A 12,900-nucleotide genomic window follows, 5' to 3' on the forward strand; every position below is an offset into this window, starting at 1 on the left:
TAAACTCCACATATTTGTGAATTGAGTTTTACTTTTGTACTTTATTTCTAGTTTCCCATGTGGTTAGAAAAGATGGTTAATATAATTTCAACCTTAAATTTACGAAAACTTGTTTTGTGAACTAACATATTATCTATCCTAAATAATATTCCATGTGCACTTGAGAATAATGTGCATTCTGCTGTGGTTGGATGGAATGTTCTGTAAATATCTGTTAATCCCATCTGCACTACCATGTAGTTCAAGTCCAATATTTCCTTATTGATTTTCTGTCCGGATGATCCAGCCAATGTTGGAAATTCTTAACTAAAATTTGAATATGTTTTTTTACTGGCTTGTTATTCTATGTGCATATCTATTTTTAATATTTAGACTTCAACAGTTGGCTTGTACTTGTTGTTCTCTAAGTTATCTACTGTATCGTCTATGAAACCATTCTAATCAATTTGCAAAGAGTTAATGGAAATTTCAAACTGATATAACATGAATGAACTGGAGAAATATTTTTGAATACACTTTTGAATTGCTATTTTTTATAAAAATCAGCATGAGCCATTTCATATACACAAAATTATGGCAAATGCCATAGTCCACTAAACGAAAATTCTGATTAAAGTTTCAGTCTTCCTCAATTATGTAAAGGGGTATTTTTATAGAAAGCCCTGGTAGTCATCCTGTATAAACTTTAAAAGTTACAAACACATTCCTGATTACTCCCTATCTTCTTACTCGTTAGAGCTCTGTTATCCATAAATTATACAAACCCTCATTATTTGTTCAGCTACTGGGGGCTCTATTCAGTAAGATGCTTATGTACAGCTTTAAAGACTGTTTTTTGATTCTAGAATTTGTGGAATATGAATATATTTGCTTCAATGATAAACAGTATAAAGAGTCTATTTTCTTTCACCCTTTGTCTTTCTAGATTGTGTAAATAAGCTCTTTTTCCAATTTCCCCCTATAGTTAAGTCACTCCTTCCACTTTATCATTTCAGAATGTGTCTGGATTTCAAAATGGGAAGGAGAGAATTTTTTTTACAGTATATCTGAAAGTCACAAAAAAACCTAATTTGTGATATCAGGAATTTATTTATTAGGCAGGACCAATTGAAACTGAGGAAAAGAGAAGGGCTACTTAAAAAAATAGCCCAAATTCTGAGTATGTACCATATACTTTTCTATGTGTCTTTACTATATCATTTCATTTGCTTTGTTAAGCTCGTAAAATTTTTTTTTTTTTTTTTTAAAGATTTTATTGGGGAAGGGGAACAGGACTTTATTAGGGAACAGTGTGTACTTCCAGGACTTTTTTCCAAGTCAAGTTGTTGTCCTTTCAATCTCAGTTGTGCCGTTCAGCTTCAAGTTGTTGTTCTTTCAGTTTTAGTTATGGAGGGCGCAGCTCAGCTCCAGGTCCAGTTGCTGTTGCTAGTTGCAGGGGGCGCAGCCCACCATCCCTTGTGGGACTCGAGGAATTGAACTGGCAACCTTGTGGTTGAGAGCCCACTGGCCCATGTGGGAATCGAACCCGCAGCCTTCGGAGTTAGGAGCATGGAGCTCTAACTGCCTGAGCCACCGGGCCGGCCCAAGCTCGTAAAATTTTATATTATTCCCACTTATGAGATGAGGAAGTCAAGGCTGAGAGATTGAATAGCTTCCCAAAGATCACAGGGGTGGGGCCAGGATTTGCATTCAAATCTGTCTGGCCACAAAGTTGTGCTCTTTACACTATCTGCTTTGGCAATACAGAGCCTGTTTTGTTTTGGTTTTTCATTTTTAAGTAGAAAACTGAGGTTCTAGTTTAGAAATCTAGCCTTGGATTTCATTTCAGCTCATTTTACTCCAAATCCAAACAAATTTTTAATTTACTTTATTTTTCTCAAATTAGAGCCTAGCTGATAGCTGACGAGAAACAAAGTCTAAGGAAGAGCTTGATTTTGCACTCATAGAAAACAAATCATTTGCCTTCCCTTTACCCTTACACTCCTACACCTCCTTCCCACTTCTCCCATTTTTTACTTCCACTGAAGACTTGGGAAACTGAGACCAAAATGTGAACAGTTTCTAAAAGGAGACAACTTAAACTTACATTGCTATTATCATACATTCATTCAACAAGTATTCACTCAGAACCTATTACGTATTCAACACTGTTCTAGGCATTGAGAATAAATACGTTAGGGAGCAAAGCAAACTAAATCTGCCTCCTAGGAGTTTATACTCTAACAGGAAGAGAAAGACAGGAAACAAGTAAAAAACTTAATTTTTTATTCTGAGAACTGTAAATAAACTTAGAACTTTATCTTTCCTTTTAAAAATAGCTACATGAGCTATTACCTCACGAAACTGGTAAAATACAATATAATACTAAAAGTATTTTTCAAAGAAGCATCAAAATAGCTTTTTATACATTTACAATAGTTAATTTTATACATGATTTTTACCTGAATTATTTAAAAGATATTAAGCTTTTTCTCAAATGCTTATCTCAAAGCTGACATCTGATACCATCACACTCATAAGGCTCATGTGACTATTACACTTACAAAGACTAGGCAGTCAACCTTCTATAAGTAACTAAAAATCCTTGATGCAAACATTCACTTCAAAAGGAAGGGATTAAGTCAAACTCTGAGCACTTGAAAAGTTTCTGCTAGGTATAAAAATTAAAAAATGGGGGAAAAACCCTCCATGTTGAGTCATAATATCTTCATGTTAAAATGAAAATAAATGACAGAATTCTGTGTTAAAATGAAAAATATAGTAGTAGAGTTCTTACCGAAAGTCCTAGATGTTAAACTAACTAGAAGTACTGTTTCTAGCATAGCTATTTCTTAAAATACAGGAAACTGTTCTTGGACAATGTTTGTAATGAGTCATATATAAACCTGTATCCCATTCATTAATATTATTAAAGCAGAATATGACTCAATTAAGAATATGGTTTTTCTCTTGAACCACCTTAGTTCTTATCTTTAGTACATTTCAGATGAAAACTAGTAAGCTAGCGACCACAGAGGAACAGAAATCTTCAAGGATGTGCATCAGTAATGAAGTTATTCATGGAGAAACTAATAGAAGAATATTAGCTAGGGCCATATTTAACTATATTTAATTCTATGTGATCCTACAATTTGTTATAAAAAGCAGATTTAAAATATTTTATAAATTTATAATGGCAAAATTCTGTTTAGGCTACTATTTAATACAATCATCATTCAAAATTTCTCTCAGCACTCCTCCCAAATATCAAAAGAATGACACCACTATCTCTCCAGGTGCATTATACATGTATCTGTGCAATCTGGCCAACGCAAGCACAATTAAAACCCATGCATCCTTTCTCACTACATATCATTTATAATAATCTGGCTGCAACAAAAATGTTTCTAAGCTCTGTTTGTTTTAGGACTAGAGGCAGTTTGCACAATAGGAGCTATTCTGTAAGAGACAGTTGACTTCATACTGCCACGTCTTAAACAGTTTAGAATAAATTAAAAAATAAAGTATAATTCCCTAAAATGTGCTTTACAGGCCCTTACCTAATAGAATTGGATAAAAGCTATTTAAAGACAGAAATCTTGTCATACCTTTCAAAATATATCTACAATCATACCATTTCTTACTACCTGCACTGCTATACACGGACTGAGCCACCGTCATCTCCCTGTGAGAACTGTCCCCCATTCACTCTGTGGTTGATGAGTCCGACTATGGATACTCTATACAGTACCCTATCCTATATAATGCTCATCCTACCCCATTATTCTGATCTACTTTTTCATTTTGCTATAGCACTTATCATCTCCTAACACCTAAAATTTAATTGTCTTTATAGCCTGTTTTTCTTTATTAGAATATATGTTCCACAAGGGCAGTGATCTTTGTTTTGTTAATGTATGCCAGCCTTTGGAACATACCTGGCACGTGATACGAGATCAGTATTTGTAGAATGAACAAATAAGTTTCATTTTATTAAAACAAATATGAATAATCAATTAAATTTGATACATATTAATTATGGCAAAAATATGTGATGTGCTCTTATACAGAGCTTACCATACCAGATAAAATAAGCAGTTCAATGATTTCTGCATCTCCAAGATAGGCAGCAGCATGCAGTGGCGTTCTCTTTTCATTGTCCTGTGATAAGAAGGAAAGGTAGAATATAAGTTTCAATATAAAGTTAATTTTAACATACTTTAAATGAAGAAAAACCACTTAACTACTAGCTTACTACTTCCACAACTCTAGTCTAGTTTGGAAGTCCCATTAACAGAGTATTTTCTTGCTTGGAGAAAGAAAACCTAAAGAAAAAAAAAAGGCTTTAAAAGAACGGTAGAAAGTGCAGCAAAGAATAAAAGAAAAATCTAAGATAACAAAGAAATAGCTTCTTAGATTTTCTTTGAATAAAGATACCTATGCTACTGATATACACACGGGCAAATTTCCTGTACTTCATACTTTCTCACCACGCCAATATACTTCCATAATTTTACACAGTTTCGAGTTGCTGACCTAATTAAACAAAAGAAGCTTTAACAAACCAACAAGTCTGCTTATCAAAATGTTTCCACAAGAGTACCTACAGTGGCAAAAAGAAAAAATATCTCTGGCGATTTGAAATTATCCCTTAAAACAATCTGAAGGTTTTTCTTAAAGTTCCTGCCAATTTCATTTTTGGCTCAAAAATATATTCCTATCTTTGTAAATATCAAAACTACATAGTCTTCCAAATCTTCTTACAAGAAGAGAAACTACAATGCATGGCTTCAGGTACTTCCTCCCGTTAAGCAACAATGGTCTCCAGTTTGAAAAGCAAGATCTTAGGGTAAAGTCATATTCTGGGATTTTCAATTCATATTTATACCTTATCTAAAGTTACAACACTCAGAGTGTTGCTGACGTGGCTGCATCTGAGAAAGCTATTCATTTAGAAATACTTATTTTGAAACTTACATCCAATTTTTTTTGATACAGGCTTTTGTGATAGATTGTTAGTTGTCTTCAAATGTCCATTTACCCTTTGTCCATGTGAATAGTTTTAGCTGGTTATTGACCCACTCAGTGAGAGAATACACTCCTCGCTTGCCTTGAAGTTTTGTTACTTAGTATGCACCAACAGTGTGTGAGTGGAAGTGACAGGCACAACTTCCAAGTCATCTTCACGAAAAAGAAAACCATCTTAGAGATGGGACTAATACTTGCCCACTTCCCATAAGCTGGAAGGCAGATGCGAAGCTGAGCCAACTTTGGCCATGCAGAGGTAGGCCAACATCCCAGAAAAGTGTCAAGAACAACACCCCAAGTGATTAGACAGCAAAGTTGCCCCACCAACCCAGACCACAGTTTCTCTTCATAATGTAGAAGTTAAACCTTTTATTTGAATGGGTGTTGTATTTTGTGGTCTCCTACCACATTAGAATACTACAGCTTCCGAGATTTAAAAAAAAGAAAAAAATTATTTCACATTGTAATAATTTTCTAGTTTGGCAATACACCAAATACTCTAAGAAAGGACAGGAAGACTACTAAGAATAAATTAGGGAAAAAACTGCTAGTCAAAAGAGAGGTTAAAAATATTCACAGGCATTCAAAAAAGGCTTAGCTGTAGTACATAAAGGTATTATAAAGATGTGTGTAACACAATTATCGCTGACTCTTCATACATTTCTTCATATAATTTTAACGTATTTGTGATACTGTTTTTATCCTTATATAGTAACATGTGCTCCAGTAAAGGGAGGTTGGTCTCGTACCTATTACTATTGTTTAGTAAGCTAGGAGTTCTTGTTTCTCTAACCATAGACCATGTTTTTTTATCCCAACACATACCCTAGCAAGAATTCTCTGCACAGAAATTATTGAACAAATAATCACTGAAAAAACTAAAACAGAACTTAAATATCAGACTTTATTGAAAGTTGAGCTCTAACTTAATCATTGTAATTAAGGCTGTTCAGTGTTAATCATTTGAACACAGATCTTCAAGTATGAAGGAAGCATAATTTATTGAAAGCAAAATATTTTATGTTATCTGGCAAGGAGTTCAATGTATTACAAAGATTACCTGGCAACTCTGACATAAAGCAGGGAGAGCAAGGGCTTTTTTTTTTTTAAAACTTAAAGTGGTAAAATATTAACTCTACATACACTGTGAAAAGATACATATGTATATTATTACTATAACCCCTAGATCAACTATCAAGAATATAATAAACAGATGGTAAAAATGCAATAAAGAACATAAAAATAGTACTAAACATACTTCCAAAATAAGGAAGGAAACAGGGAACAGAGGACCAAAAATGAAAAGAGACAAAGAAAAATAATAGAATGGGAGATCAAACTACAGCCACTGCAACAAACACATTAAAAGTAAAGCTCTAAACACACCATATGAAAGATACAGATTATTTTGGATATAAAATCAATACCTAATCATACACTATCTACAAGAAACCATTATATCATTTTAAATATAATGATATAGATATGTGAAAAGTAAAAAGATGTTAAAACATATACTATGCAAACAGTAATGAAAAGACAGCTAAGTGGCTATAATAACATCAGACATAGAATTCAGAATAAGGGAAATTACCAGGGATGAAGGAGGATATTACATAATGGCAAAAGGGTCAATTCATCAAATGCCAATCCTAATATATATGCACCTAATAACAGAACTTCAAAATGTATGGAAGCAAAAACTTACAAAAATGAAGGGAGAGATAGACAATCCACAATTACAAGAAACTTCAGCATTAAACAAGTAAAGAGAAAAATTAGCAATGATACAGATGACCTGAACAATACTATCAATCAACTGAACCTAACTGGACATGTATAGAACACTCGACCTAAGAACAAAATAATACACATTATTTTCAACTGCACTTGAAACATTCATAAAGACAGACCATACTCTGGGCAATATACCATACGTTAACATATTAAGATAAACTGAAATCATACAAAGTATGTACTCTGGCCGTAACAGAATTAAACTATAAATCAATAATAGAAAGATACTTGGAAAATCCCCAAGTATACAGAAATCAAAGTAGATACTGTGTTTCCCCGAAAATAAGACCTAGCCGGCCCATCATCTCTAATGCATCTTTTGGAGCAAAAATTAATATAAGTCCCGGTCTTATTTTAATATAAGACCGGGTCTTACATAATACCATGTCTTATATTAATTTTTGCTCCAAAAGATGCATTAGAGCTGATGGGCCGGCTAGGTCTTATTTTCGGGGAAACATGATACTTTAATAGTAAGGTAGAATAAAAGTAGTAAACTAATTCTAAATAACCCATGTAAAAGAGGAAATCTCAAGGGACATTAGAAAATATTTTGAACTTAATGAAAATGAAATTACAACATATCAAAATTTGTGGGATGAAGTTAAATCAGCCGGTAGAGGGCAATTTATCTATTAAATTTTCTATCACAAACGAAGTTCTCAAATTAATAATCTTTCACTTAAGAAGCCAGAAAAAGAATAAAATAACCACAAAGCAAGGGGAAGGATAGAAATGATAAAGGGCAGAAATCAATGAAGGTGAAAACAGGAAAGCAACAGAGAAAATTAATAATCCCAATGCTGTTTTCTTTGGGGGAAAAAAAACAAAAACCGCACAATAAAATTGATAATCCTCTAGCCAGAATGATGACAGAAAAAAAGACAGAAGCAGTATTAGAAATGAAACAGGGGACTATTAGTACGAACCTCAAAGACATGAAAAAGATTAAGGAATAGTATGAAAAATTTTATGCATATAAATTCCACAGTTTGGATGACAAGACCAAGTCATTACTTAAAAGACACAAAAATTACTCAAGAAAAAAATAGGTAACCCAAATAGTCCTATAACTATTTAAAAAAAAGAAAATTAATTCATAGGTTAAAATATTCCAAGAAATAAAACTCCAAACCCAGAGAGTTTCAATGGTGAATTCTACTAAACATCTCAGGAAGAAATAACACCAATTGGCACATGTACAAAGCAGAAGGTAAGGCAACACTTCCCACTTCATGTTACCATCCTGACACCCAAACCAGGCCAAGATTATTACAAGAAAACTACAGACTAACATCACTCAGCAACACAGACATAGACATCCTCAATGAAACATTAGCAAATCCAGCAATACATGAAAAGGATAATAAATCGCAACCAAATGGGGTTTATTCTGAGATCACAAGTCTCCTTCAAATAGAATCAACCAATGTAATTCAACACACTACAGACTAGTTAAGAAAAAAAAATATCAGCTCATTGCATTTAACAAAACAACATCTTTTCATGATTAAAAAAAACCCCAAACTCCAGCTGATTAGGAATAGAAGGGAACTTCCTTAACTTGATAAAGGGCATTAACAAAAGTTACAGCTAATATCCTATTTAATGTGAAGGACTGAATGCTTTCCCTCTAAGATAAGGAACCCAGAAAGGCTGTCTACTCCTGTCACTCCTATACATTCTCCTACTGGAAGTCCTAGTCAGTGAAATAAGCCAAGAAAATGAAATAAAAGCTATGTAGATTGGGAAGGAAGATATAAAATTGTTTTCTATTCATACATAGCATATTGTTTGTGGAGAAAATCACTAAGAATCCATTTTTTTAAATCCTAGAATGAGTTTAGAAAAGTTTCTGAATGCAAGGTCTAGATACAAAAAGTAACTATTTCTACATTTCCATTAACTGGAAATAAAATTTACAAAAACTGTACATTTATTATACAATACAAAAGAATCAAAGAAAGAGAGAAAAGTAAAAGAAAAATGCTTAGGTATAAACCTAACAAAAATTTGTATGCTGAAAACTATAAAACACTCGTGAAAGAAATAAAACCTAAAGAAAATGGAGATAACATGTTTATGGATTGGAAAACTCATTATTGCTAAGATGTCAATTTGATCTATAGATTCAATGCAATATTATTCAAAATTCTTAATCAAAATCTCAGCAAGATTCTTTGTAAATAAATATTAACAACCTAAAATTTACATGACTATATTAGAATAGTCAAGGCAATTTTGAAAGAAAAGAACACAGGGGTTTTAAACTGTGTGATTTCAAGAATTACTATAAAGCTGCACTAATCAAGGCAGTGCAGTATGACAAAAAGGAAAGACATATTTATAATAAAGAGTTAGAAATAAATGCACACAAATATGATCAATTGACTTTTGATGAAAAGTACAAAAACAATTAAATGGAAATATCTTTTCAATAAATAATCCTTGATATCCACATGCCAGAAAATAAACATTGATGTATACTTAACACCTAATACAAAAGCTAACTTAAAAAGGATCATAGATCTAACTAACAAATCTAAAATTTTAAAACTTATAGAAAGATAGGAGGAAATATATAGATTAGGCAAAAGAGTTCCAGGGTATGATACCGAAAGCACAATCCATAAAGTTGAGAAATTAAACTTCAAAAAAATGAGGAACTTTTGCTCTGAAGGAAGAAGACACAGTTAAGAGGATAAACAAACAAGGTATAGACTGGAGAAAACATTTGGTAATCACATATCTGACAGATAACATGCATTCATAATCTATAAAGACCTCTCAAAACTCAAAGATAAGAAAACAACTCAACAAAATATGGTCAACTAAACTGTGTTGGGAGAAATTATTTGGTATCCATTTGGAAAAACAAAAACACATTACCTCACATATACCTAATTTAACTGCAAGTATATTAACATAAAGCTAAATGTAAAAAGCAAAATAATAAAGCTCTCAGAAACGAATATAGGATATTATTTTTATGACTTGGTTAGGGAAATACTTCTTAAACATCAAAAGCATTAATCATAAAGGAAAATACTGAATACTTTGACTACATTAAAATTAAGACTGCACGTTCAGTGGCACCATAGTGAAAAGGCACGTTGGAATGGGAGAAGATATTTGCAATATCCACGGTTCACAAAGGGATCATATCAAGAATATATAAAGAACTGTTGCAAATTAATAAAAAAAAGAGAAAGCTCAAAAGAAAAACTGGCAAGAGATTTAATAGGCACTTCACAAAAGAGGCTATCTGAATGTCTAATAAACATATAAAAAGATACTTGACATTATCCTCAAAAACCCTCAAACATTACAAGTTTAATGAGACAGTACTACATGAGCAAACAGAATGGCTAAATGAAGAAGTATGACAAAAACTAAGAACCTGGTCCAAGGATGTGGACCAATAAAAATTCTCATACAGTGCTCATGGGACTATACATTTTTTAATAATATGGCATTCTCTAGTAAGTTAAATATATGCTTAGCATGTATGCCAGAAATTCTATGCCTAGGTATATATACCCTTTAGGAATTCATGCTCATGTAACAGAAGACATGCTTATGAATAGCTGCATTGTTCACAATACGCAAAAACTGAAAAACCCAGCTAACCCATGAACAGTAGACTACAAATAAACGGTGTATTCAGTGAAATACTATGACTAATATTTAGCTATCCATAACACAGATAAATTTTTAAAACAAGATATTGTCATACAAAAGAACCCAGACCCAAAAGAATACATGCTGATTCATTTAATTAAAAAACTTGTAAAATGAAACGATATATTGCTTAGGAGGAATAATTAAGTGGCAAAATGATAAAACTAAGAAAAGGACTGTTATGAAAGTTAGGTTACTGGCTACACTGTAGAGTGGGAGGAAACAGTTCTGATCACAAAGTGGGCACAAAGGGCACTCCTGAGGTACTAGCAATGTTCCATTTCTTGATCTGGGTAGTGGATATATTTAAATATTTTATTATATTCCACATATCTTTTACATATTTTAAGTGTGTTATATTTCATAATTTTAAAAAGATTGAAAGACGAAGAAGAAAGTTAGACATTAGACTTTCATCATTTTTCCAAAGTATCAATTAAAATACATCTGAACTAAGAGCTGTGAAAAGCGTATCAGAAATTGGCAGGAGACACAAATTCTGGCATGATACTCAGCATAAGAACAGTAGCTTTCTTTGTTGGTTTGGCAAGCTTTATTTTCCTGAACTACTGAAAATGAAAATTAACAAATCACCTGAAAATTGGAAAAGAAAGCTACTCACACCCTTCGTACGCATGCCCTTCCCACGACCACAAATCTAAGTCCACAAAAGAATTAAGAATAAAAATAGAAATTTTATTACCAGAAATTGGTGCAAGGCAGTCTTAAAAAACCCAAACAAAAACAATTAATGTAATTTAGTTTCTGTGTAAACAAACCCCCAAAACCCTCACAGACCAATGATAAAAACTTAACATAGCATTCTGTAACTGACATTTTTTTCTCACATATAAAGATAAATGTATTTTAAAATGATTAATTTATTATTTTTTGAGTTTCTACAAGAGAACATGCTTTGGTAAACAATATACAAATCATTGATTCTCAATGAAAACTAACAAAGAAAAAAATGGTACGTTACTAGTTTATAATATTTGTATAATTACATGTTTTATGCAACAAATATTACAATATGAAAAAATACCTCAAGGGTTTGTCACTAATTTTATGGAAAATGTATTCATATTTAGCAATTAACCTACCGTTAATGAAATCACTAACTTTCATAGTAGATAATCTAAAATTACGTAATTCAAATAAAATATATTTTCTTTGTGAATACATGATTTGGGGTGGGATGGACAAGAAGTTTCCTTTCCCAAATCCGACTGTGACTATTACAGGTACTTTGGCTTACACACAACCACCCATGTTATCACCCATGTATCTGTGCTTCTACAGACTGCCACAGTTCTTGCCACGTGACCCGTCTTCAAAGTCAGCAACAGAGGACCTGCCTCACATCAAATCCCTTATTCCCCTTGTTTCCAACTCCAGATTCAGATTTCATTAGAGTTCATGTAATTAGGTCAGGTCCATGCAGCTAATGTCACTTTCCTCAAGTCAACTGCACGAGATTATATAAAATATATAATACACCAGGGGATGAGAATCCTGTGGACCGTGTTAGATTTCTGTATACTATAGGCTGCAACCTGAAGAATGAACAGAAGTTCAACATGAGGCAAAGGGAGCTGGAGGCAATGTGGGCACAACTGACATGCTGAGTCAGGAACGAGCATGGAAAAGCAGGGGTCAAAAACACATGTGCCTCGTCTCCCCAGCACTCAGCACAGCAACTGGCTTGAATTTGTCAAGGGAATGAGCCAACACACCAAATTATACCAAATTAAGCCAGCAAGTATATACTAAGGGCTTACATACTTATACTAACAAAAGTAACGCTAAGAAATTTCTTGTAATACTAAGCCCCTAAGCAGGACTGAGGGATGACACAACATGGACAGAAAACTAAACTGGACAGGAGTGACCAAATCAAATAAACTGCAAGGGCCTTAGTCTTCCTTTATCTATAACAGAAATGATTTAGCTACTCCATAACTAAGATCCCTTTCCTAAGGCATGGTTCTTAGCCTGAGGCAAATTCTATTTAGAAAGTTTAGAATCTAGGTATTAATTAATGTTGTAATTTAGACATTGCTCTATCAGTAGTAACATTAAATAGACAAATCCACAAAGCACCCTATTCTAAATACTGAATTTACTCTCTCCTACAGATTTAGCAGCAATCAGATCCTCCTAGGCTAAGGCTTTCTTGCTTTTCATAAGAGGAAAAATAAAACACCAAAATTACATATCAATACCAGGTTCCGTAAAAATAAAAGGAAGTAGAGGTGATCATTTATAATTGGGCAATTTTAATTATCAAAAGCAATCCAACTGTTTAGAAAACTAATACATATTATTTCTATGTCAAAAATACTGCTGGGCGATAATAGAAAATAGCCATTTCACAAAGTATGTAAAGTGTAAATATGAAAACATTCAGTGAAA

At 32.9% G+C, this 12,900-nt stretch overlaps 1 protein-coding gene across 11 annotated transcripts in view; it reads right to left on the minus strand.

Annotated features, from left to right (window-relative positions):
* ANKRD28 (ankyrin repeat domain 28) overlaps positions 1-12,900 on the minus strand; it is a 145,231-nt gene that overhangs the window by 69,132 nt on the left and 63,199 nt on the right. For all 11 annotated transcript variants that reach the window (XM_081071292.1, XM_081071294.1, XM_081071293.1 and 8 more), the window contains one exon: positions 4,062-4,140. In XM_081071292.1, the coding sequence (XP_080927418.1) occupies positions 4,062-4,140 (79 nt within the window). The remainder of the gene's footprint in view (positions 1-4,061; positions 4,141-12,900) is intronic.

This window comes from Rhinolophus hipposideros (genome assembly GCF_964194185.1).
Source record: "Rhinolophus hipposideros genome assembly, chromosome: 14".
Classification (NCBI taxonomy): domain Eukaryota; kingdom Metazoa; phylum Chordata; class Mammalia; order Chiroptera; family Rhinolophidae; genus Rhinolophus; species Rhinolophus hipposideros.